General features: G+C 50.0%; 1 protein-coding gene across 1 annotated transcript; it reads right to left on the bottom strand.

Annotated features, from left to right (window-relative positions):
• Positions 1-5,653: 5,653 nt before the first annotated feature.
• On the bottom strand, positions 5,654-26,648 carry LOC144173138 (uncharacterized). Its single transcript, XM_077701652.1, has 5 exons — positions 26,355-26,648; positions 24,800-26,039; positions 24,415-24,664; positions 24,124-24,246; positions 5,654-5,726 (listed from the first exon to the last, which is right to left on the bottom strand). Exons 1-5 carry the CDS (start codon positions 26,646-26,648, stop codon positions 5,654-5,656), a joined length of 1,980 nt encoding a protein of 659 aa, XP_077557778.1.
• Positions 26,649-27,015: the final 367 nt, after the last annotated feature.

The raw sequence follows: 27,015 nt of genomic DNA, 5'->3' as shown, positions 1-27,015 counted from the left end.
TTGTGGTAATATTTGGCACGGAAAACACAGCAAGTATTTCCCACCCTGCAAGTTCTTCAACCGAGAAAATGGAGGTAATGCAAACATCTGTATCCAGCAGATAAGAAATGCTGTACATAATGGCTATGGGGATTGTCATCATTAAGGCAGAGAATGGGACATGAAATTGAGAGCAATAACTACAGCATCGAATATCACTGCTTCATATTTATGGGGCATGAATTTTTTTTGTAAACTGTGTACTTAAAAGCACCTTAATTGTATTTGGAGAGAGAGGGATATTCAGAGCATGTTACCTTTGTAAACTCCATTGGCACTACGTTTAACCCAGCACCAAAAAAGAAAAGCACTGCACTTGTACTGCATAAATGTACAGATGCACTAAAAAAACGGTTTGGTCACCCATACAATAACCACACTGCACTAGCTTTGTAAACACTAAGCGTTGCACAACTACAAGCTACGAGAAAGAACTGTATGGAACCCATCGAACAGGAGGATTGGAGCACACAAGTTTTTGTGCTAGCAGGAGCCAGTGCGGCCATGAATTCTGTGGAGAGCTCTACAGCTAGAGTATTGTATTGCTGCCTGAAATGCAGTGCCACACATTTATTGTTTACTCGTTACTCTTGTCCACACTATTATGGCTATGAAATCGAACAGAAATAAAGAAACCACGCCCAAAAAATTGCTTGTATCCAAGCGCATTCTTTGAATATAAACAGAACAATGCAACAGTGCTGGTTAGTAAACCCAGTGGAGTTAAAAATTTACATGCGACGTAAAAAAATAAAACAGAAAACTTCTGTTCTGAACAACGAGAAACATTTGCTAGAAACTAAGCAATAGTACAAATTTGCCCAAAGGTGCACTTGCCTTTCTAGTACTGCTTGAAAGATTTTAGCGGGCAGCACTTGAATGCATTTTTTTACCACTCACGCTAACGAACTTCGGTTACATATTCAACCCGTCGAGCCCATAATCGCTAGCAGTACGTGCGCTGAGTGAGTACAGCAGGCATAAACAAATTCACAATGAAGCAAAATGGAGAGACGAGCTAGTTGGTGAACAATTTCCATGCGTTAAACTTAAGCGCAAAAATTTTACAGAGACGAGAAAGGGAACGGCACAGGCGCTTACTATCAACTGAAAGTTTTATTGAAAACGAAAACACATTTGTACCACCCCCAGACTGAACAACCCAGCACGTGTGCCCTTCGCACATGCGTACGGCTGTACAAGAGAACAACCGCCCCATTCCCTTCTCGTTTCTCTTCTCCTTTCCCTCATTCTCTACCCCCTCTCCTTGAGAAGTTGCACTTCTTTATCTAAAATACTCAGCGACGGGTGACTTATACAATCGGAACACTTAATCCGGATATGGAAGGCTTCTGCAATTTCCGTGGTGGCACGGTCTCTGTGCTTAAAAACAACTTCCGTGTCTGTGAAGCGTGGCTGACATCCGCATTAAGAACAGTGCAGCGCCAGGTGTGTGTAGGGCTTTCCTTTCAAAGAGGAATGATGCTCCCTCAGGCGTACATTAAGACAGCGGCCGGTCTGGCCGACGTACACCCGGCCACAGGACATGGGAATGCAGTACAAAACATTAGTCATGCAACGAACAAATTGGAGCCTGTGTTTTATCAAACAACCTCGTGGGGGGGAAATTGCCTCGGGAATCGAGCCTGTTGCTCACCATGCCGCATAATCTGCCTAGCTTGTTCCTGGCCGAGATCACCACCTTGACGCCGAATCTGTCAGCTGTCTTCTTGAGGCGATGCGACAGCGCATGTACATAGAGAATGACTGCCACTTTTTTACTCTGGTCGGTATCTGTTATGTGATGCGCGAACCCTTTCAACTGTTTTACAAGACGCTGACAGATTGCCTGGAGGACGGAGAGGGGAAACCCAGCGTTCTCCAGCCGAACTACTTGTGCATTAAAGCTTTGTTGCGCCAAATGATAACAAGACTTACTGACTGCGGATTTGAGACACGAGTGGGCTATCCCGTTCTTAACCAGCTTGGAATGAAAAGAAGCGAAGTTCAAGAGTGGCTTATTAGAACGCGGAGCGTACATCCAGCATGTATGATGCTGCGAGAAACGAAGCTCGAGGTCAAGAAATTTCAAAGTTCCTTCAACTGGAACCTCGGCCGTGAACTTCAAACCTTTACCTTTCGCATTGAAGGCATCAAGAACAGCACATTGGAAGGACTCTATTTGTACGTTGCAGCCCAGAACCAAAAAATCGTCCACATAGCGGAAAACCTTAGTGGCAACGCCCTGTAAAGCGAGCTGCAAATCCCAGTCAACCTTGCCCAGGAAAATGTTGCTCAGGACTGGAGCAACCTTAGACCCAATGCACACTCCCGACTTTTGTACGTATACCTTATCTTCAAACCCCACGACAGTACTCTGAAGGTAGAAACTGAGCAGCTCCAAAAACGCCTCCACGGGGATTCCACTTCGATTCACAAAGGCCAGCTCATCATTGTCGTTTGTGATGCAATCTCACATCGTGAGGCAGGGAGTAAAATAGGTCCTCAACGTCCACGCTAATTCCCCAGACGTTCAAGCAACCAACAGAGGACAGATACTCCACAACCGCCTCAGAGTTCCGCACCGAAAACGGATCAATGATGGTCAAAGATTCTAAATGCTTCTGCAAAAAACCACAAACAGCCACCTGCCACGACCCTCGCTCTGAAACGATAGAACGAAAGGGTACCCCCGGCTTGTGGGTTTTGGCCGCGAAAAACAGCCTCAGCGTGTGTTCCTTCTCCTTCTTAATAGCCGTGGCTAGGCTATCCAGATTCCACGAAGTACACATGTCCAGGGCCCGGTCCCTGGCTACCATGCCACTGGCATGTACCTCTTTGAAATTCTCACGCGCCGCACCGAGTGCCCTTTCCGCGAATGCGGACTGCTCTAGGACAACAAAATGGCCTTCCTTATCCGACTCGAGTAGACGGGCGCCTTTAGCCACCAAGCGACCGCAGATCGAGCTCAATGAAGCCTCCCTTCTACCCGCGGGGCCGCGCGTGGCAACAGCGTCAACACTTTCACCGACAAAATGATCCCTTTCCACCTCTGTCACAGCTTTCGCAACACTCCGCGCCACAGCCAGCTGATCAACAGTCTTCAACGGAGTATTCAAACAAAACTTTGGTCCACGTTTTAACACAGATTCCTCACGAGCGTCCAAGGAGACGTCTCCTAGCACCACGAGTTTACCTTCTGGAGGCGCATTCTTTTTGACGACTGGCAGCGTTGGACGGACAGAGTTCCAGACGAGTTCGGTAAGTCTCTCGGTGTGCGAGCTCCACTTGCGAAACAAGCCCACATTTAGCTTCCCCGAACAGGGGGACACACAGGCCACTTTGAGACACTCTCTGAAGTGCCTTTCCTGTCTCCGGCACTCAGCTCGAACCAACTTGCACACCTTCGTCGAATGAGAGACCGAAGGGGGTAGGAAGCCGAAGAGGGTCCGAACTTCTGGTGGGCAGAGTCGACTTCTGAGGTACCAGCCATAGACCCGTGCTTTGCACTCACACAGGGCGATGATGGGGGCCAACGCGGCGGGATTGTTGAGGTCGAGGTTAGGTAACACAGAAACAGAGCTCGCGGAACAAGAAATAAACTGAAGCAAAATGGAGAGACGAGCTAGTTGGTGAACAATTTCCATGAGTGAAACTTAAGCGCAAAAATTTTACAGGGACAAGAAAGGGAAGGGCACACGTGCTGGGTTGTTCGGTCTGGGGGTGGTATAAATATGTTTTCGTTTTCAATAAAACTTTCAGTTGATAGTAAGCGACTGTGCCGTTCCCTTTCTCGTCCCTGTAAAATTTTTGCGCTTAAGTTTCACTCATGGAAATTGTTCACCAACTAGCTCGTCTCTCCATTTTGCTTCAGTTTATTTCTTGTTCCGCGAGCTCTGTTTCTGTGTTACCTAACCTCGATCTCAACAATCCCGCCGCGTTGGCCCCCATCATCGCCCTGTGTGAGTGCAAAGCACGGGTCTATGGCTGGTACCTCAGAAGACGACTCTGCCCACCAGAAGTTCGGACCCTCTTCGGCTTCCTACCCCCTTCGGTCTCTCATTCAACGAGGGTGTGCAAGATGGTTCGAGCTGAGTGCCGGAGACAGGAAAGGCACTTCAGAGACTGTCTGAAAGTGGCCTGTGTGTCCCCCTGTTCGGGGAAGCTAAATGTGGGCTTGTTTCGCAAGTGGAGCTCGCACACCGAGAGACTGACCGAACTCGTCTGGAACTCTGTCCGTCCAACGCTGCCAGTCGTCAAAAAGAATGCGCCTCCAGAAGGTAAACTCGTGGTGCTAGGAGACGTCTCCTTGGACGCTTGTGAGGAATCTGTGTTAAAACTTGGACCAAAGTTTTGTTTGAATACTCCGTTGAAGACTGTTGAACAGCTGGTGTAAGAAATCACCGGGCCAACAGCAACGGAAAAGAAGAACACACAGCGAGGCTCCCCGGGAAAGCCGAAACCCGAGACGCACCACGGAGCGCTGGCGGGGCCCGACCCAGCCCGAGAGAGAGAGGTTCCCCCTCACCCGTGAAGAGAAGTTTTGCGGGGACTCTGCATTGTGACTTCGCCGAAAGAAGACGTGTTGTTTCTGTACGAGTGAAAGTAATGCAGTTTTTCCATTATATTTAACCCCCTACTCTCGTGTCGACCTCATTGTTTTATGTAATTCAGTTTTTTGAGAAACAGATAACATAATGGTGCCGAAACCCGGGAGTAAGGGCTAAAGTTGAGGTAAAGAAAGGTCGAAAGTAGGGATAAAGACAAAGGCGATGGAGGAGCTGAAAGTGAAGCGACGCACTCGACGACGACAGAACACCGTCATCATCAACGATGCGACAACGGCGCTGCAAGACGCAGGTGTGGAACAGTTAAGTGCCATTTTGCAACGATTGGAGGTAAACAACGGCGAACTTCAGAAAATCAACGAAGCTATCGAGGATGGCCTGCCAGAGGACGCCTTCGAGGAAGAGTACGTGGAGACAATCGAGTACGACGATCGCGCAAACCAAGCCATCGGCCTCCTCAAAGCGAAGATCGCGGCACTGCAGGCGAGTAACACCGCAAACAGCGTCACAACATCACAGCCTCAGCTGCCGGCCCAGCCCCGACAACAAGGACTGAAGCTGCCCAAGCTGCGCTTGGAACCTTTCAACGGTGAGCTGTCAGCATGGGGAGCCTTCTGGGAATGTTTCCAAAAGACAGTGCACGACAACAAAGAGCTCTCAAAGGCAGAGAAGTTTCAATACTTAAGATCGCTGCTGACGGGAACAGCCATGACAGCAGTAAGAGGGCTTCAGGTGACAGAGGCATGCTATGAAGATGCTGTAGAGATACTGAAGCGAAAGATTTGGCTACAAAGAAAAATCGAACAAGAACATTTGGCCCAATTGAGAACTCTTCCCAGCGTAGCTTCGTCCGAGGACGTACGCGGGCCGCGCCGACTGTATGATCACGTGCAAGCCCACATTCGTGGACTAAAAGGACTCGGCATGGGCATGTCTTCATACTCGGCAATGCTTAGCGGCGTCCTACTTTCAGAGCTCCCAAAAGAAATGGTCGTAGACTTCCATAGGGAATTGAGCCGAGCCAACAGAGCCGAACCTCCCACCAATCAGTCGCCACCAGAGTCGGCCGCCTCTTCGGCGTCGGGCGCAGACAGCAGGCTGTCGGACATACTTGACTTTCTTCTCGTCGAGATAGAAAGCAGGGAAAGATGCACCGAAGGCGCCCGTGCCCCAAAGCCCCCCAATGTTCCACACGGCGGTGCGAAAAGTAAACAGCAACGCGCGCCGAGCGCCTCTGTACTTAACACGCAGGCCGAGCAGGCGAGGAGGTGTTTCTTCTGCGCCTCGACGAAACACGAGACCCAGTCCTGCCCGTCTCCCCTCTCGCCGGAAGAAAAGACGAAGAAACTGGCCAAAGCAGGGCGCTGCTTTCGTTGTACATCGTGGGGGTACCAGTCGAAAAGATGTAAAAGTAAAGTTAGGTGCCTTCACTGCAGCAGACGCCATGCCTCTTCGGTGTGCAACCCCGACTGGGGGAAAGCGGGTAGGTACCTTCAGGAAGAAACTGCTCCGAAAGAAGTCGCCACAACCAACGTACATGCAGCCGCTAATAGAGAAACTAACGATGAAGTGGCTCTGCAGACGTTCCGCAGCTGGGCCGTCGGAGAAAAGAAATGCGGCTACATCCGTGGTGTACTGGACGGCGGAAGCCAAAAGACCTTCATTCGGGGAGACGTTTCTAAAACTCTTAACCTGCGGGTTTTAGGACGGAAGGACTACCACCTAAACACCTTTGGGATGACAGCTGCAAAGACTGAAAGTTTCCGCATTGTAGAACTGCGCTTAAGGAGCCAGTACAGCGACACCGAAACGATAATAGAGGCCGTGGAGGTACCCTTCATTTGCAAAGACGTTGTACCGGTTCCTGTTGACCATGCGTTCGTGCAGGAAATTGAGGTTAAGGGAGGACCTATCGCCGACAAGCTAATCTACCCAGGAATGCCAGCTGTACAAGGAATCGCACTTCTGATTGGAGCCGATCATCTTTGGAAATTGCTATCAGGTCATGTCCTGCGCTCCACAGAGAACAACGGCTTGGCAGCTATAGAGACAAAGTTTGGATGGACATTCCAGGGTCCCCTCAGCATAGACAGCTCTCTGACAATGGCGACAAACGTCCGCATTTTAAAGATTGGTTTGGAAAGCGACATTAAACAACAAGCAATTTTGGAAAAATTTTGGGAGCTGGACGCCATTGGAGTCACCAATGAAGAGGGCATGAAACAAGAAGAGAGCTCGTTCACCTTTGCAAGCATCGAAAGAAAGGGAGACCGCTATGAAGTGTCCCTGCCGTGGAAGGAACCTGCTACCGAACTGGCAGACAACAAAGACATGGCTGTGAAACGGCTAAAGAGTCTCACAAAGAGGTTGTGTCGCAGCAAAGAACTTGCGGAAGAATACGACACCGCCATCAGATCCTACATGAACAAAGGACATGCGGAAAGAGTGGAAAACGAAACAGCTTCTGGGCATGTGTACTACATGCCTCACCAACCGGTCATTCGAACGCAGTCAAAAACAACGAAACTTCGCGTAGTGTTCGACGCTTCTTCCCATGCACCGGAAAAGTCGTCATTAAATGAGCACCTGGAAAAAGGACCAAAGCTCATCAGCGACATGGTACGCATTCTTCTGCGCTTTCGCTTGCACCCCGTCGCTCTCGTCGCGGACATAGAGAAAGCCTTTCTGCAGATCATCGTGCGACCAGAGGACAGGGATGCCCTAAGGTTTCTGTGGTACAGCGAAGCACCCCTTAACCCGGACGCCGTTCCGGATGTCGAGGAATGGAGAATGCAAAGAGTACCATTTGGAACTACAGCGAGTCCGTACTTGCTAAACGCGGTCCTCCTTCGCCATTTGGGAAACCAGGGAGTCGGACTTCAGGAAACTGCGGCTGTGCTCAGGGACTCTTTTTACGTCGACGACTTGGTCACGGGAGCTAGCACTGCGGACGAGGCATTAAAGAAAGCTGCAGAAGCGCAAAAGATAATGAGTGATGCAGGAATGCACCTGAGAAAATGGTCATCCAATTCAGAGAAAGTTAGGATGGTACTCAGTGATCAAAGAAGTAGCGTTTTGGAAGAGCCGCAAAAAGTGCTGAGCCTTTTGTGGACCCCCTCCACCGACGAGATGTCCATTTCAACGGCTGCCGTTCTAATCAGCGTATGCACAGGAGTCAGCACTAAACGCGCGGTGCTACAGGCTTCAGCGAGGATCTTTGACCCTTTGGGGTTAGCGGCGCCCTTTGTGATACGAGCCAAAGTGCTTTTTCAGCGCCTATGGGAGAGAGGAGTTGGCTGGGTTGAGCAACTGTCAGACGATCTCGAATTGGAATGGCAAAGCTGGTGCTCAGATCTCACCAACCTCAAATAGCTCTCTTTCCCACGTTGCACACTGCCTAACGGCGAAGCAACTTGGCAGCTGCACATATTTTGTGATGCAAGCCCGAAAGCTTACGGCGCCTGTGCGTACCTACGGACGCAAGTTTAAAATGAAGTGGCTAACGCCAACCTTATCTTCGCGAAGTCCCGAGTAGCGCCGTTGAAAGCGATGTCGCTGCCTCGGTTAGAGCTGATGGCTGCCCTGATCGGAGCACGAATGGCTAAATACCTGCATACTGCCCTGAATCAAACGATCGCAGTGCATTTCTGGTCCGACTCCACGATCACCCTCTGTTGGGTCAAAAGCAAGGCCAAGCAATGGAAGCCATTTGTTGCAAATAGGGTAACAGAGGTACAGAGCTTAAGCAGCCCAGAAAGTTGGAGGTATTGCCCGGGCACCGATAACCCCGCTGATTGCCTGACGCGGGGGATGACGGCTGAATCCCTCAGAGCGCACGCACTTTGGTGGAAAGGCCCAAGTTGGCTGCAACAGAATTCTCAATTCTGGCCAGCAAAAGAAAGCGACAGTTCGCGTCACAGCAACGAAGTAGACGACGAAAAGCGGTAGCGCGCAACCCAGCTTCTTACAGGGGCTACCTATACGACCCCTTTGCTACAAGCAGAAAAGTTTAGCAGTTACACACGTTTGATAAGAGTGACTGCGTGGGTCTTGCGGTTTGTGAGAAACTGCCGCCAACGACGCGAGGGTGCTCCAATGCATCTCACAGTCGACGAAATTCAAGAGGCCAGCAACACCTGGATTCGACATGCTCAATGCAACGACTACGAGCATGAGATTGGAGCAATTTCTCGGGGACAAAGCCTGCCGGTAGACTCGTCTATTGCACAGTTTCAGCCTTTTCTTGATGAGCAAGGATTGCTGCGTGTGAAAGGTCGTCTTCAGTTTTCAAAGGTGTCGGAAGATGTAAAACACCCGATCCTTCTTCCGAAGGATCACGTGATAACCAGACTTACAGTGAGCGCTGCTCATCTGCGAACCCTTCACGGAAGTGTCCTGAACACGATGACAGAACTGCGCGAAATTTTCTGGATCCCGTGCTGTCGGCAGCTGGTAAAGGAAGTAATCTCACGATGCTCCGTCTGTGCCAAGCACAGACTCAAACCTGCTGCTGCTCCAACGGCACCCCTTCCCAGTGAAAGAGTGAATCGCAGCGAGGCCTTTCAAGCAGTAGGAATCGACTTCTTCATCAAGACTCAAAAGTCCAGCGAAAAGAGCTACATCGCCCTATTCACTTGCGCAACGACGAGAGCGGTTCACTTGGAGTTGGTTTCCAGCCTTACGACTGAATGTTTTCTGCTGGCCCTTCGAAGCTTTGTAGCACGAAGGGGTCTGCCGGAAACTATTTACAGCGAAAACGCCTTGACGTTCAAAAGGGCATCGAAGGACGTACAAAGTCTCTGGAAAATCCTTCGCAGCCGTGACGCTCAAGACTACTGCAGCTCTCAGCGCATCACGTGGAAGTTCATCATAGAGAAGGCTGCCTGGTGGGGTGGCTGGTGGGAGCGAATGGTCAGGTCCGTAAAAGTTTCCCTGCGGAAAATTCTCGGACGTCAAAGCCTGTCCTTTGAGGAGCTATTAACGGTCCTTGCCGATGTGGAAGCAACCAGCAACTCGCGCCCACTTACCTACGCCCTAGAGGAGCCAGGGGAGGTATCAGTGCTGACACCATCTCATCTGTTGACGGGAAAAAGACTGATAGCATTACCTGACTCCAGACAAACCTCGGTTCCTTCATCTACAGCAGCGGACATCAACCGGCGCTGGAAATACCGAAGGTCGCTTGTCAACGCCTTTTGGAACCGATGGCAGAAGGAATACCTGCTACAGTTGCGGTCGGCGCACCTGATACCCTCACGGCAAGATAACTTCCTTTCGGTGGATGACATTGTGATTGTGCACGATGACCATGCAAAGCCACACATGTGGAAAACAGGAAAAATTGTTCAAGTTTTCAAGGGACGTGACGGAGCAGTGCGGTCTTGTGCTGTAAAGTTGTCAACTGGGACCACTCTGAGACGTCCCGTGCAGCTTCTATACCCTTTAGAAACGGAAGTAAAATGAGCGATGCTCATTTGGGGGGGTGGGGGGGGGAGGACGTAAGAAATCACCGGGCCAACAGCAACGGAAAAGAAGAACAGACAGCGAGGCTCCCCGGGAAAGCCGAAACCCGAGACGCACCACGGAGCGCCGGCGGGGCCCGACCCAGCCCGAGAGAGAGAGCTTCCCCCTCACCCGTGAAGAGAAGTTTTGCGGGGACTCTGCATTGTGACTTCGCCGAAAGAAGACGTGTTCTTTCTGTACGAGTGAAAGTAATACAGTTTTTCCATTATATTTAACCCCCTACTCTCGTGTCGACCTCATTGTTTTATGTAATTCAGTTTTTTGAGAAACAGATAACAGCTGGCTCTGGCGCGGAGTGTTGCGAAAGCTGTGACAGAGGTGGAAAGGGATCATTTTGTCGGTGAAAGTGTTGACGCTGTTGCCAGGCGCGGCCCCGCGGGTAGAAGGGAGGCTTCATTGAGCTCGATCTGCGGTCGCTTGGTGGCTAAAGGCGCCCGTCTACTCGAGTCGGATAAGGAAGGCCATTCTGTTGTCCTAGAGCAGTCCGCATTCGCGGAAAGGGCACTCGGTGCGGTGCGTAAGAATTTCAAAGAGGTACATGCCAGTGGCATGGTAGCCAGGGACCGGGCCCTGGACATGTGTACTTCGTGGAATCTGGATAGCCTAGCCACGGCTATTAAGAAGGAGAAGGAACACACGCTGAGGCTGTTTTTCGCGGCCAAAACCCACAAGCCGGGGGTACCCTTTCGTTCTATCGTTTCAGAGCGAGGGTCGTGGCAGGTGGCTGTTTGTGGTTTTTTGCAGAAGCATTTAGAATCTTTGACCATCATTGATCCGTTTTCGGTGCGGAACTCTGAGGCGGTTGTGGAGTATCTGTCCTCTGTTGGTTGCTTGAACGTCTGGGGAATTAGCGTGGACGTTGAGGACCTGTTTTACTCCCTGCCTCACGATGTGAGATTGCATCACAAACGACAATGATGAGCTGGCCTTTGTGAATCGAAGTGGAATCCCCGTGGAGGCGTTTTTGGAGCTGCTCAGTTTCTACCTTCAGAGTACTGTCGTGGGGTTTGAAGATAAGGTATACGTACAAAAGTCGGGAGTGTGCATTGGGTCTAAGGTTGCTCCAGTCCTGAGCAACATTTTCCTGGGCAAGGTTGACTGTGATTTGCAGCTCGCTTTACAGGGCGTTGCCACTAAGGTTTTCCGCTATGTGGACGATTTTTTGGTTCTGGGCTGCAACGTACAAATAGAGTCCTTCCAATGTGCTGTTCTTGATACCTTCAATGCGAAAGGTAAAGGTTTGAAGTTCACGGCCGAGGTTCCAGTTGAAGGAACTTTGAAATTTCTTGACCTCGAGCTTCGTTTCTCGCAGCATCATACATGCTGGATGTACGCGCCCCGTTCTAATAAGCCACTCTTGAACTTCGCTTCTTTTCATTCCAAGCTGGTTAAGAACGGGATAGCCCACACGTGTCTCAAATCCGCAGTCAGCAAGTCCTGTTATCATTTGGCGCAACAAAGCTTTAATGCACAAGTAGTTCGGCTGGAGAACGCTGGGTTTCCTCTCTCCGTCCTCCAGACAATCTGTCAGCGTCTTGTGAAACAGTTGAAAGGGTTCGCGCATCACATAACAGATACCGACCAGAGTAAAAAAGTGGCAGTCATTCCCTATGTACATGCGCTGTCGCATCGCCTCAAGAAGACAGCTGACAGATTCGGCGTCAAGGTGGTGTTCTCGGCCAGGAACAAGCTAGGCAGATTATGCGGCATGGTGAGCAACAGGCTCGATTCCCGAGGCAATTCCCCCCCACGAGGTTGTTTGATAAAACACAGGCTCCAATTTGTTCGTTGCATGACTGATGTTGTGTACTGCATTCCCATGTCCTGTGGCCGGGTGTACGTCGGCCAGACCGGCCGCTGTCTTAATGTACGCCTGAGGGAGCATCATTCCTCTTTGAAAGGAAAGCCCTACACACACCTGGCGCTGCACTGTTCTAAATGCGGTTGTCAGCCACGCTTCACAGACACGGAAGTTGTTTCTAAGCACAGAGACCGTGCCACCAGGGAAATTGCAGAAGCCTTCCATATCCGGATTAAGGGTTCCGATTGTATAAGTCACCCGTCGCTGAGTATTTTAGATAAAGAAGTGCAACTTCTCAAGGAGAGGGGGTAGAGAATGAGGGAAAGGAGAAGAGAAACGAGAAGGGAATGGGGCGGTTGTTCTTTTGTACAGCCGTACGCATGTGCGAAGGGCACACGTGCTGGGTTGTTCAGTCTGGGGGTGGTATAAATGTGTTTTCGTTTTCAATAAAACTTTCAGTTTATAGTAAGCGCCTGTGCCGTTCCCTTTCTCGTCCCTGTAAAATTTCTGCGCTTACGTTTCACTCATGGAAATTCACAATAACATAACGGCGAAACTTCAGACTTTGTTAATCTCGACATGACATTGTTCAACCAGTGGAAATGTAGTACGCTTGATTAGCCTGATTTGAAAATCCTGGTTTCATTCTTTCAGCGAGCATACAAGAACACATAGTGCCGCTCCGCCTTAATCACTACAAAATCCAAGATAAACGGCGATGCGTTTGGACATATGAAACATTTTCACTCATCTTAATGCGTAAATCAAAAGAAAAAAAGAAAAAAAAAACAGACACATCACGCCACGTAGAAAATTTCCTGGCAATGATACGGGCAATCGCGGGGTTCAAGAAGTTTGGCTGGGGATCCCGCACCGTCCTTCAGCATCGGACAATGGTAAGTATTCTAAAACACAACGCGCAATTTTTTCAAAGTCACCACCACCCACCCAACCCAGCGGGCGGTTCTGGGGTTGCATACAGAGAATCGGGAGGCTTTGTTGCACAGCTGGCACACACCACTGCAGCTGTCACCAGCTGGCACACCACGTTTCGGATCGGCTGGAGGGTGAATGCGCAATGGATGCCTGCGCGGATTCAAAAATTTTTCGGCGCTTAACAAGATCATCGCAAAAGCGCATATATTCCAGATTAACGGTTTAGAAGTTCTACAGGCGAATTATAAAATGTATTTGGGACAGCTCCGTTGCGGGTACTGCCACTAAAAAAACGTGTAGCGGATGTTAAGGCTGCGCGGCCTTGGCGTCAGATACGTCTGAGGCCCCGAAGGCCACGCCCCCCTTGGAAAGTACACGAAACGGAATAGCGCTGCCCGGGCAGGGACTCCGTAATGTTTTTCGTAGTGGGGGCGAGGTATTGTCGCCTTTGTATGCTGCGTTTAATATTTTTTTGTTCCCATTATTTGTCAATTTTTATTTACTTACATAACATTTATTATGACATTTTTCGGTATAATTCGAAATTCGTGAATGATTAATGTTTTGATTAATTTTATCCGTAATAAATTTTACATATTTGCATCCTCCCTTATTTTGCATTGCTTTACATTTTAAAATTGTTTGGAATTTCCAGAAGTACTGAAAACCTACGCAGACAGCGGAAATGACAAAACGGGCTCGAAAGCTCAAAAACTTGCCGAACCTTGCACTATGTTGCGCAAGTCTTGAACCATAGCGAAGCTGCAGGATTTCTTTCTACGTGATCACTGGAGGACGCATCAACACGCATTTGTACAAGTTTTAAATTGTTTATTTACATGTTCCGTCGTCGCTTTGCACTCTGCTAGTAGTAATCATCGTCTTATGCATCGATATCGCCGTGTTCCTCATGCCATCCATTACAGGAGCGGTAGCGCTTGACGACGGCTAGGGCGTAGCGGCGGCGCGTACGTGCACGACTCATACGTGCATTCCTGGTGTCGCGTGGAGGTTCCGTGGAGCAGGTGCTGCATCAGCTGTGACGTTGTTGGTTGCTAGGTAACGCGAGGTGCTCTTTGGAGTTTTTGCCAGTTTGTTTTTCTTGCTTGTGCGCGAGCAGTAGCAAAAAAAAAAGAGAAAAGCCACTCCGCGAGCCTGGTACGCTCGACGGTCGACGCGAGGCACGCGCTCACGAGCGCTCGGCATTTTGTCACTCTTGGGAGTTTTCGCCATTTTTGCTAAAGCCACTGCGCGTGCCGGGGGTGGTCGTAGGTCACCGCGAGGCACGCGTTCACGAGCGCTCGGCATTTTCTTGGTATTTTAAACGCGTTTCGCGCCACACATGAAAGGGGCCCTAAACAGGGTTCTAAAGGTTGCGATTTTACGCGCGCAAAAGCTGGAGTACTATCCAAGGAACGCCCTGCCGTAAAAATGGTTTAAAGGCGTTGAGTATTTGCCGAGTTATCGTTCATTGAAAAGGGCCAGCAATAAGGCAATAAGCTCTTACAGCAATAAGCTCTTACACTCTCATCGCGCCTCCAAGGCAATGTGGAAGTGGTGACGTCACCGACCAGGCGCAAGACCACCTAGAGAAACAGGGCAAGGTTCGAGATGCGCGCAGCCATTGGCTCCGCTCGGCGTTACGTCACGCTTCTTTTAGCAGTGCAGGCTCCTCCTACAACTGCTTAGCAGGGCCGGTCGGGGTCGCGCCGCTCGAACCTCCCGGCGACTACCGGCGACCGTTTCGTCGCGTCGGCCGTGGTCGCTTCGGCACGGCAGTTTTAGAATAGGGGAAACGAGCATTTCAAGGCCAGGTGGGGGGCCCAAACACAACATGCTCGCTCACGACAGTAATTGAAGATTCACACCGACAACTAGCGACACGCTACCGTTTCGCATGCGGCACTATCGCGGCGAACAGGTCCCTCCAAAGCCCCGGAGCTCGGAAAAGGCTTAGCATCGCACTGCTTTACGAAGCCGCGCCGACGACGGCCACCAGCACAATCTTTCTCTGCACTATCACCCCCTCTCATGCATTTATAAACAGATTTTCAGCAATAGTGTCGCTCTGCCGGGCGGGGACAAGTTTTAGCCGCTGCGGTGAATGCCGTATCGTGCATACACTGCGCAGTGGGCCCCTTGTCAGCCGGGCAGGCAGATGCTTGCCGCGGTCGCACGTGTAGCGGCGTTTCCTCCTGCAGAGAAGCTCCGTGTTTTTCAGCAGGGTGTCGGAACGAAAAGAAAACAGGAAACGAAAAACGAAAATAACTATATTTTTCGCCGGAACGAAAAAACAAACAAAACGTCATTTATAATTTCGTTCCGGAGCGAAACCGAAAAAAAAAAAAAACGTTTCGGTTTTCAGTTCGAGTACAAAGTGCGTTCGAGAACCTGCGTCTTGTGCAGATGCTTTGAGGCTGATTGAATGGACCTTTTTCCCAGCAGCGATCTGCGCGTGATTGGGCTGCCAGCACGCAATTTTTGGAAGTAGCCCGTCATAGACTGTCCCACAAGGTGGATGTCGACGTTTAACATTGTAGTCACCGTGGAGCGGGCGTTCTCGTCACTAAAGTTTATTTTATCTGACCAGAGGTCTCGCCTTTCACCTAGCACACTTGAGGGCGTGCTGCTTCTGAGGTGATATTCAGTGTGGTAAGATGTGTCTGAAGAAGTGCTTCGATTTTCGTGTGCCCTAGTGGGTGACATTTGAGGACGTGCAGCTTCTGAGGTCATGTTCAGTGCCATAAGATGTGTCTGAAAAAGTGCTTGAATTTTTGTGTCCAGTTGTGACACTTGAGGACGTTCAGCTTCTGAGGTAATGTTCAGTGCCATAAGATGTGTCTCATAAGATGCTTCAGTTTTTGTGTGCAGTTGTGAGTGCTCTTTAACCACTTTAATTTTAAACCCATAATCAATGAACATCGCTTTTTGTTTTTCTTTTGAATTTTTGTTCTTATTTTTTTCGCGCAAATACGAACCGTTACGAACCGTTACGAACCGTTACGAACCGTTATATTTTTTGTTCCGGAACTAAAACGAAACAGAACTTTTCTCTGTGGAACGAAACAAAAAACGAAACGAAAAAAATTTCGTTCCGACACCCTGGGCGAAACCGTGTTTTTGCTAGTTTCAACCTTATTAATAAAAAAGCTAGGTGTAAGAGGGGTATAATAGTGTTTTCCGTGAGCTAATTTATCAACCTAGAGAGACTTGCATTTTAACTTCACTGTCATTTAAAGTTGTGCGGAAGTAATATATTCTTTATTGCTGCAAAAGCCACGATGGTTAATGTACTGGCACTTGGTTTTATGAAGCCTGTCATTCCTAATTTGAGCACTGAAATTCGCAGGGAACCTGGCCTAACAATTTTATTACTGTACCGAATTATTAAGTTCATTTACCCATAGTGTCTGTTTTGAATTTTACGTGTGGGGCATTTTTTTTCTTTTTTGCTTTTTCAGGAAGATGTTCCTTTGACTCCCTGCCTGCATTCTGTGAACGGGGAAGTTAGCCACCACATCGATGGCCAGCGTGTCTTGACTGCATCATCTTTACTGGGAGGACTGTGTAGTCTGTTTGCATCATTCTGGGTTTTCAACATTCAATATACCAATAAGGCACACAGAACTCTAACGTTTGTGGAACATGCCTTTTTGGACCTTGCCAGCACCCAACCACGTGTGAAGGATTTAGAACTAATTAACTTTTATCGCATCAATATCGTTCACTAATATTTTATTTGTTTTCAATTCTGTAATCATTGGTTAGTAGTAAAAAAGGATTGCGTAATTTGTTTCTGACTTATTCTTTTTTCTTTTTTTACTGAACAGGGAATCTTTGATGGGCCCTTCTGTACGCTGATAATACAGCTATCTTTTAGTGAAGCAATAATATTAACGAACTAATATAACTTGAAAGAATTATCTAAATAATGTTGGCAACTGGTGACAAATGAATCAACTAAAAATTATCCGAAAAACACTAATTTCATGGCTTTTTTTTCTCACTCTAAAGAAGCTGTCGCGATACCACCCATTCTGTTCTATATCTTGTCAATTAACCCGTCAGTCTCGGTCACTTTTCTTCGCGCATTTGCGTCTTTATCAGAACGCACTGGTATTTTCCGTAGCATATTTTTTGTTCTTTATATTACTCATTTCTCCATAGCCATCTCATTGCTGTCTGTCTCCTACATCATTTATCTGTTGTGCCTTTACCATCTACAAAATGCTCGTTACCTTTCAATATCAAATCGTTACACAGTTCTAGCTCATTTCACCACCAATTGAAATTTTTTGTTGTTGTTGTAAACCACTGCAACCATTTTTTTTCACTTTGTGTACTGAGTACTGATGCGTACTGATAAGTTCAGATAAGTACTGACGCGTTCTCGGTCCGCTAATATTATAAAATGATTTCACTTACCATGCGGTTGTGTTTGCGCCTATCTTTTTTTCGCGTACTTCCTGTTCTTGTAGTAATATTGTTTCTACGGTTTGTTCAACTAGCATTGTATTGCTGTCTTCCATTCCTAACTGGCGTGTTATTTAGCAATGTACCATTTGTGCTTTCATATAGGAGGTCGCCTAATTCGGAACCTCCTTGTGTACACCATGTACCATGTAAACTTGTATGCGAAAGTTCGTTTGAAATAAACCTGAAGCCGAGAAAAACCGTCTGAAATCAGTACTCTCGCAGGGAACTAGAATTTCTTCCTTGTGGCCTTGAAAAAACTCCTTTCCGGAGGCCTACAAAACCACCCAATCTTTCGTAAAACTCCTTTCAAAAGAAATGTTTGCTTCCCTTGAACCTCCTAAAAACTCCCCTCGAGAGGCCCACAAAACTCCCCAAGCTTTCGTAAAACTCCATGCAAAAGAAGTAAATGCTTCCTTTGAACCTCCTAAAAACGCCCCTAAAATAACATAAGTACTTCCCAAAGGAACCGTAATAGGCTCCTATTCAACCATCTAAAAATTCCATGAACATCACTTAAAAACGCCCTTGAGGATGTAAAGAATACTCCATTTTGATCTCTTTAAATTCTCCCGAACAATTCTTATCACTCCCTAAATACCTCCTTTCTATCACCTAAAAACGCCCTGTTTTGAGGAGGTAAACAAAACCTCCCTGTCTCATGTAGTAAAAAAAACTCCTACAAGGAGGACCACTAGAGGACAGGCGAAAAAGAAACCTCTAGGGAGTATATAGGAGGAAAAAAAGTTTAGAGTGTATGAAGGCCTTCGAAGCGACATTTTCGCCGGTGTCATTCAAGCCTAAGTATGCGCAATCACCGGTTGCGGTTTATGCGTGCACGGTTTGTGGGTGAAAAAAGGGGGGCGTGCACGCACAGCTCAGCACATGCGGGATGTGCTGGTGGGAGATTTAGATGTCCAAATTACATGGCGCATTGCGGTTAGTCGGCTGTTCTCCTTAATTGTGTAGATCGGGTACGGGTTGATGTTTTACAGACATCTTACACAAACATCAACTTGCATACGAGGGGGAAGAAAAACGGACAGCCACGATTGTACGGGAGGATAGAGCCCAAGGGCTTTCAGAACTTAAATGGTTGTGGGATGGATGCATGCCGTTCCTTTGGAAGAAAGAGCAAGAATTGAAGCGGTGGCCCGAACAAAAGCGCGAAAGGGCGCAAAAACAACGCCAAGCTGCTGGCGCCGCCGTTACCGCCTAAAATTCAGCTCGTCAAGTAGCAGCGAATCCCTCCAAGGTGAACAGAAACTTGCTCGCTTGGATGCCGGCGTGAACCAATCTCATTTCTTCAGAGGACTTTCAGGGTATATTTTCGACCGCGTCTGTCACTTCTAAGCACGCGCACATGACCGGTTGCCGGTTTGTGCGTGCGCAGGTTTGTAGTGAAGAATAGTGGGAGGGAGGAGAAGGGCGCACACGCGCAGCTATGGGTTTTATGGCCGTACTGATGGATGGTATGTCCGTTGTCCTGGTGCAAGGTTTAAACGCGGACGTTACACACCTAAAGCGGGGGACACATGGGCGGAGAGGGACGCGTCTGTGCACGCGATTCTCCGTTCCGGTAGCCGGAACGGCCCCCGCCGGGCACCCAAAACCGGCTCTCCGCATGCTTAAAACCTGCTAGATATTTTCCGCCGCTGCCACGCGTCAAACGTGTGGGTAATTAACTGGCAGGGGGCGTCAGCCAATAACAGCACGAGACGCGGAAGCGTCATTCATGACGTTTCGCGCGGGTTTCAAAGTGGAGCCTGTATTCGGTGTGTCCTCCGCTTCTGGATTTCGCGAGGTGGCTTTCTCCTGCGCCGCAGCCATGAGCAGCTCAAGGGCGGACCGCATCGCCGAAAACGATCTGCTGATATCTCTGGTACGAGCAGAAGCAAATATATGGGATCGAAAAACAACTGCGTATCGCTTTCGCGTGCCTTGTAACTGCAAAAGACCACGCTGCATACAGTAAAATTCAGAGCAACATCTGTGAGAAGTGTCGGCATTGCAGTGTTTTTTTTTGTCCGTGTAGTCACTGAAGGCTTCCTTTATCGTGGTTGATGCGGTGGCTTTATTAAAGGGACACTGAAGTGAATTTGTCAAGCTCCCGTTTTTGCTTGCACTGCGTAGACTGGCTCAAATTAGCACACTTTTCATCGTTCATCCATTTGACAAATCGGTAATTATTTTACAAAGCGCGAAAGAAGAAAAACTACCATGCGCGGTTTGCGGCGGCCGCACCAACTCAGGCTGTGACGTTGGGAGGAGGGGCGCCGTGATTGGACGATGCCCAATGTTAGCAATCACACAAGTTTCGGTTTCGGTTTCGGTTCTGTAAAACATAACCAATGGCGTTGTTGGATGGGCATTCTCAATATCTCAGTAATCATCGTACCGCGCTTCTGCCATGTTGTCGGCTGTAAAATGCACAAGATAAGCCTCCCAGGACGGCTTGTAGTCGTAGCATTCACTAGCCAAGACCTATGCAGTGCATGAACGCCCTCCGAGCACGAGGTCGCGGGTTCGATTCCCGGCCGCGGCTGCCGCTTTTCTGATGGAGGCGAAAAGCAAAAACGCCCGTGTGTACGAGATTTCGGCGCACGTTAAAGATCCCCAGGTGGTCAAAATTAATCCGGAGCCCTCCACTACGGCGCGCCTCATCGCCTGCGTTGCGTCGGCGCGTTAAACCCTTCAATCAATCAATGAACGCCCTCCGTGTACCCGCAGACGCCCAAATGTCATGCGCTTTTCCCCCATATTTGGAGCTTGCCTCCCTCATGCCTGTATCGTAAAAAGCGTGTTCGCACCAGGCCAAGGGTCTGTTCATTCTGGACTGTGCCCACTGCCTGCAAGCAGTCGGTGCTTATGGCAACAGCACGCCAACGAGAACTCGCTAGCGCGCCAGTGCCAGCCTGCGCGCGTTTTGTGAACTAGTTCGTGTAGCCATGAACGTTGCGGCCCCAAAAAAGGTGAACTCAGTATGGAAAACATCGGCGGAAAACAAAAAAGTTAACTTACAAAAAAAAGCACGTACCCGCGGGGATTCGAACTCGTCACTTGCAAAACATTCGCGGTGACATACCCAGCGCCCCAAACCACTGAGCCACGGAGCGGGACGCGGAGACATTGCTAATATAGGGTATATATTGTACAACCGGTTTACACTTTTATTTAGTTTTGGCATTTCAAGCAGCTTAGGTGACTATTTGTTGTACTGCGATCGTGCAGTAAGCGTCGCCCGAGTTTCCACAGTAGCTCACGTCTAGCAATTGCATTTCGTAGACGGAAAAGCGTTCGCAGATGCGTAGTCGTGCTGCTGACCGCTGTGCTTGTTCGCCCAGCGCAAAAAAATGCTTCCCGCGCCCTAGTTTTACGCTGTAGGGTAAAAATATCAGTTGATTTTATTTCCTTAGTACCTATATTGACTTCGCTGACTCTTCTCCCGCCTTCAAGAGGCCTTATATTTTCCTACTGGCGTACCAGTCAGCGAAGCGTCGCATGTGCGCTTGTGCAGCGCTTGTGTGACGCGACCTTGACTTGGAGCTAGATACAGTGTACAAACAAACGAAGTAAAGAAAGGCACATTCTTCCATTCACAAACGTGTCCTGGCTTCGTTTCAACTAAGCGAACGAATTGCGACCAAGCAATTTTTTTTAACCTCCTTGATTGCGACGACCCGCCGGCGGCCGGCGGACGAAACGCTGGGCCGACTGACTCTGTCTGAAGGCCGGGGAGCCGTGCAGTAGCGCAGCCAATTTCCAGCTCATCCCCTCCTGACGTCACACGAAAACGCCACAGAAAATGGGCGAGCGTAAAGAGAGGAGGACAGCATTTTCGAATTAGTTTTTCTACTAAATAAAATCGCGTAAACGCGCCTACAGTGGTCGAAACATGGCCTGGGGACTCCGGACTACAATGTGCGCTAGTAATCCCGCAATATTTACATATCACTTCAGTGTCCCTTTAAAGTTCATGTGAAAAGAACAACCACCGAAACCATATTCTTGCCACGTTGAATGAGAAAAGCATTTGTAGAAATCCAGGTAATTATCAATAATGCCTAGCATTCTTACGCCACTAGTATTCATTGAGTTTTTTTGAGCGAGATTTGGCTATGAGTAGCCTAATACGTTGGGTTATTTTATTTTTATTTTTTATTTTGTTTCTTTTCGCCAATGATCTAAATTACACCATTATATTGATTAAGCGCATTCACTTGACCAATAGTGTGTTTTCCACAGATGACAGGCGTAGGGCTGGCTTCGTCCGTAGGCGCGATTATTTATTCGTGTTTCCGTCGTTCTTTTCCAGGCTGAAGTTGAGTATTCGTTTTTCGGAATATATTAAAGATGCATTTTTTAAATTTCGCCCCCATTTTTGCGAAATGGTTATGCTGTGTATGTGGGGGGGGGGGATATTCTGTTTGACCATTTACCTTCATTACGCTATTACAACGATTAACTGTGTTACTTCCGCCAGTTACGCATTTTTGTGGAACTGCAGGGCGTTACACAATTGGCTCGTCTCCTCAATTTTTTTTTGTAATTCCAACGTTCTTTTGTTGGCTTTTTAGGGTACGTCTTCGTTTTCGAGCACATGTAAGACATATTTTTAGTATGTTCACTGTTGGGATTATTTTTTTTTCTATTTTTGTAGTACATTTTAGGTTTTCAAAACTCCGCTTGGCCAATTATATCCATTTACGCTATTAATGGATATAATTAACCCCAATTACTTTAAAGTAACAATCTCCTAGGAGAGGAAATCACGAGCATCGCGGGGCACCCAGGAGAACTTCGTCAAGCGTCAATGCGACCCTTGTGCGGGCTGGCAAAGGCTGCATGCACGCACGACGGAACGGGGCGTAGCTAAGCGGCCCGACGCGCCGACGACGTCCGCTCACCATGTGTCTCCAATTACACCAAACGGCGGTGGGGAGCGGTTTCCGGAACGTTTACCGGCGCCGGAAACCGGCTGCAAAGACGGACATGTGTCTGGCCCTTAATGGGACCTGTCCGGAGTCCTTAGTGATAGAGCGGATTGGGTTTGTATGTTAGGCTACGTTCAGACTGCCGACGCCAAAGCCGTATCGTGCTCTACGGACGTAAAAAAATGGCGTGTCATGGAGTTCGGTTGCCTGAGACGTGACAGGACGTCATTTAAATTTATTGCGACAGTTGCGGCAACAGTCTCACCCCGGCCTTACACGAACAGTAAGATACTTACGACGCGGGAGGGACACAGGAAGCTCCATGTTTATCTGCAAGAAGAAAGCCTCTATCTTTCACAGGTTCATTCAGCTTATTGCCTAGAAAATGTGCTCCATCGCAAATTGCTTTAAACCTGTTTTGTTTTGTGCATTCCTCGGACTGCGTTCAGCTATGCAGGTCAGCCTTCTTCACAGAATGGAAGGGCATTAATTTTTCCTTACTATTACTCATGTACCCAGTTATTCTAATGTAAATAGTTGTGTATAGCTCTTTGTTTTCATTCATCAAATCCAAACGCCTCGAGTTCGTCAATTCGACTGCCACCTCCGAGAACTTCAACACCACCGCCCTGCGATCCTCCTGCCAAATCAACCGGAGTCCAGGCGATTGGGTTCCTGATCGCACCGAACTTCGGGGAAACGATAATCAATCTTTACTCTCCCCATTCTAGACACCTTCACTGATCTAGAGCCGTCCCCACCAGCCTGCATCCGCACTTTCTCTTGGCGCAGCCATTCGGTAAAGTTTGGTCGTCGCCATCTCCAGTTGAGAAGTCCGCTACTTCGGGAGGAAGGAAAGTTTCTGCACCGGGCACCTTGTCCTCGACGTGCACCGGACCTCCACTTTCGGCATAACCCGTCCGATTGAGCTAAGCATTTCCTCTTGGTTCGTAGCGCTGGCGTTGGCTTTTGACTTGGCCGCGGGTTCTAGCGGGTGCTAACGCGGTCCACTTTGGAAGAGATGTGAAAGCCTGCATGAGAAACGATCCGATCCTGCCAGTCATGAAGAACCTTCAGCGGAAAGTTCGGAAACAAACGTGAGGTACAACAGCCGGTTCTCCGACGAATGGAGCGGGGTCGCCAGCTCTGATGTCTGTCCAGCCTTGCAGCACTAGTGCTGCTGCGCGAATTTTGAATAGAAGATCTGTTTAAGCTCTAGTTTGCGCCGTCGATAAACATAAAAAAAAACCAAGAAATGCCGAGCGCACGTGGGCCTGTGTCACGTGGGGAGCGGCCGCGTCGTCCAGGCTTGTGCGTGGGCTTGCGCCACGTGAGGGGCTCGAAACAAACAAAGAAAAAATACCGAGTGCACGTGAAAATGACTGTTTCAGCAAAGAGAGAGAGAGAAGTAAACTTTATTGAGAATGTCCGGCGGAGGTAGCGGGAAGGACCACGCAGGGTCTCCCGCCACCCGACGTAGTTAAGGCGTCTTCGGGGTGTTGCTTCCCCGACTCCCGCTAGGCCGGCCCGCTGTCGACCTGTGGGGGGTATACCCCCGGTCCAGCCGGGGGTATACCCCCGGTCACCAGCCACGTGACTGGTGGCGAAGGACTGGACTAGTCGGAGGAGGCTTGCTTCCTTCATTCCGTGGTGTCTCGTGGCTACCCTCTTTATGAGACGGGTGGCGGTCCCGAGTTTGGTGATGAGTCGGTCTACTGTGGTGGTGTTGCTTCTGTTGGCCTCCAGGAACATGCCGAGGACCCGGAGCGTCTTGACTTTGGGGATGACGGTGCCGTCTTTCGTGTGAAGAGTGATCTTCGCGGAGTCTTCCGTTGCCTGTTTGCGGTACCTTCCAGATGGAGGAATGATCAGCAGTTCGGATTTTTGCGGCGAACACTTGAGGCCCGTGCCGTCCAGGTGGTCTTCGATGGCGTTCACTGCTGAGTGCAGCGTCTCCTCGATGCGGCCGTCACTGCCCCCGGGGACCCACAGCGTGATGTCGTCCGCGTAGATGGTATAGCGGACTTGTGGGACCTCCGAGAGCAGTCGGTTGGCCACGCCGATCATGACGAGGTTGAAAAGGAGTGGTGATATGACGGAGCCTTGGGGAGTGCGGAAGCTCCCCAGTGCCCTTTCTGACAGTTGTAAATTTCCCGCTTGGATCTTCACGGTTCGTTCAGACAGGAAGTCCCGGATGTAGTTGTACGAACGTCGTCCCATGCCCAGCCTGGAGACCTGCGCCAAGATGGCCGAGTGGCGCACCTTGCCGAAGGCACTCTGGAGGTCGAGGCCCAGCACCGCCCTGTTGTCGCGGGTGGGGACGGACGAGTCGAGGATCTCGTGTTGCAGCAACAGCATTGCATCTTGGGTGCTGAGCTTCTCCCTGAATCCTAGCATGGTGTCGGGGTAGAGGCCTTCGGTTTCTAGGTAGCGTTGCCATCTGTTCCTGAGAACGTGCTCAAGGACCTTTCCCACGCACGATGTAAGAGAGATCGGGCGCAGGTTCTCAATGCTGGGTGGTTTGCCGGGCTTGGGTATCAGGACCGTCCGGGCCTTCTTCCATTGTGGGGGTAGTTTTCCCGCTTGCCAGCATCGGTTGAAGTACTTTGTGAGGGCTGTGACCGCCCCGTCGTTGAGGTTTCGCAGGGCCTTGTTGGGGACCTGGTCCGGGCCGGCAGCAGATTTGCAGTTGAGTTCCTGCAGCACTGCGCGTACCTCCCATTCTTCGATGTCTTGATCGAGGGTCGGGTTGGCCGCGCCTTGGTATTCTTCGTGTTGTTCGGCTGCTGTGCTGGGCAGGTACTTAGCGTTTATCCGCTTGCCCGTTTCTTCCTCTCCCAGCTCTCTGATTGCAGTGAACATGGTCTGGGACAGTCTGTGCTGTTGGTATCCCCGGGTCGACATTTCGTCCAGGAGATATCGAAGGAGTTTCCAGGTTTGACCCTTGTGGAGTTGGCCGTCTGCAGCACTGCATGCCGCGTACCACCTCTGGGTACACAGGTCTCGACTGTACTTCTCGATGGCTCGTCCAAGCTCCGCCACCCGTTCTCGGAGCCTGCGGTTGTGCCGTTGGCGCTTCCACCGACGCTGCATCGACTGTCGCGCTTCTATCATGTGGGCCAGCTTGCTGTCCACTTGCTGTATGCCATCATGAGTGTCCAGCTCTGTGGTCGCTTCTAACGCCGCCTGATTGATGGCCGAGGTCCATTCGTCGATGTCTGCGATGTCCTGTTGCGTGCCTTCCATGACCGAGCGGAAACGGGCCCAGTCCGTGAGCTTGTGCTTGCGCCTTTGTTCTGCTGTGTGGGGCCTGGCGGTCGGTAGCACCAACTCGAAAATATAGTGGTCGCTGCCCAGGTTATGTCCTGTGTTGCTCCACCTGACATCACCCTTGGTCTTGTCTGACACTCGGACGAAGGACAGATCCGGGTTGGAATCCCTCGTGGTAGATGTGCCGATTCGGGTAGGGGTTGCTGGGTTCGTGTAGAGGATGAAGCCGGCGTTCGTGGCTTCGTCGAGCAGGTCCCGCCCTTTGACTGTTGTGCGACTGTATCCAAGCTCTTTGTGGGGGGCGTTGAAGTCTCCGCAGATAGCAATTGTTTCACTCGGAGCCGTCCGTGTCGCTTTGTGCAGAAGAGCCTTGAACTTCTGTTGTCTGTGCGTGCGGTTGCTGTAGACGTTCACGAGCAGGAGGGATTCCTGCCGCTTCTTGCCGATTACCACCTCGGTCGCGCAGTGTTCGATGGTGCTGCGGCCGAGGAAGTTCTAGTGTTTGATGAAGGTGAGTCCCTTTTTCACGAAAGTGCACACGCCCTGCGCCGCTCCCTTACCGCAATTTCGAACGCTTGGGGGGCTGGCGTGTGCATGGAAGCCGGGCAGGGACGGTGCATTTTTTGTGGGTTTCTTGAATCATGATGATGTCCGGTGGTTGTTCGATGCTTAGCAGGTGTTGTTGCAGGACCGCCTTCCGGCACCGGAACCCGTTGGCGTTCCAGTGCCAGATCTTCAGGCCTGGGCTTGTTGTTGGTGTGCTGGCCATGTTGGTGGACGCGGTTGGGCGGTGGGGTTGCAGCTGTTTGCCACGTCATCGTCGCGGCCAAGCTTGCGGTAGAGAAATTCTTGGAGTGCGTCGAGACGGCGCTCGACGGCCGTAAAGCGGGCGTTTACACGGTGCTCGAAGGCGTCCATCTGTTTCTCGAGTCTGTCGATTCGTTCAGTACAGCGGCGGAGACGCACAGCGACGCTGATTCCGTTCTTTGCTCGTGGTTCCTGCTCTTCGTTGGGCGATTGTGGGGGTTCGTCTTCCTGCTCCTCCATGTCGATTTCGGGGGAGTGTGATCGTGGAGTCTTCGCCTCGGGTTTCGGGGCTTTCATGCTGGGTTGTGGAGCTTGTGAATTCGACGGTGGGCTTACCGGTTGCGTCGCTGCCTGTTGTGGTTGTTGCTGATGCCGTGGTGTCAGCGACTGGGGGCGGGGAACTCGGCCTTGTTCCCACGTAGGCTGGGTTGATGCTGGCGGCGTCGGACGTTCGCGTTGCTGTTGCGGGTTAATCAGGTGTCTCAGCGCCTCTTCAAGGCGCTGGTCCAGGCGCCTGATTTCTGCCTTGAGGCTGGCGTTTTCTTCTCGTAAGGCTTGCATCGCGTCTTTGGGCTGTGACGATTTATCCCGGCGTTGCTTGGAGTTCATGACGACGTCGGTCCACGTGACTCTTTCGCGGGAGCGGGATTCTTTGCGACCGTTT

The sequence above is a fragment of the Haemaphysalis longicornis genome, unplaced genomic scaffold, assembly GCF_048455015.1.
Source record: "Haemaphysalis longicornis isolate Haplotype H1 unplaced genomic scaffold, Haemaphysalis longicornis Haplotype H1 scaffold_29, whole genome shotgun sequence".
Taxonomy (NCBI): Eukaryota; Metazoa; Arthropoda; class Arachnida; order Ixodida; family Ixodidae; genus Haemaphysalis; species Haemaphysalis longicornis.
Note: the sequence above shows the minus strand (reverse complement) of the source record. Positions and strands in the feature narration are given on the sequence as shown.

What these genes read in the sequence shown, in the direction of transcription:
- LOC144173138 (XM_077701652.1), bottom strand. Translation starts at nt 26,648, where the DNA reads ATGAAAGCCCCGAAACCCGAGGCGAAGACTCCACGATCACACTCCCCC. An exon ending in GGTCCTGATACCCAAGCCCG is followed by an intron (nt 24,665 to 24,799) that starts GCAAACCACCCA and finishes ACACCATGCTAG; the next exon opens with GATTCAGGGAGAAGCTCAGC. An exon ending in CAAGCGGGAAATTTACAACT is followed by an intron (nt 24,247 to 24,414) that starts GTCAGAAAGGGC and finishes CCCCGGGGGCAG; the next exon opens with TGACGGCCGCATCGAGGAGA.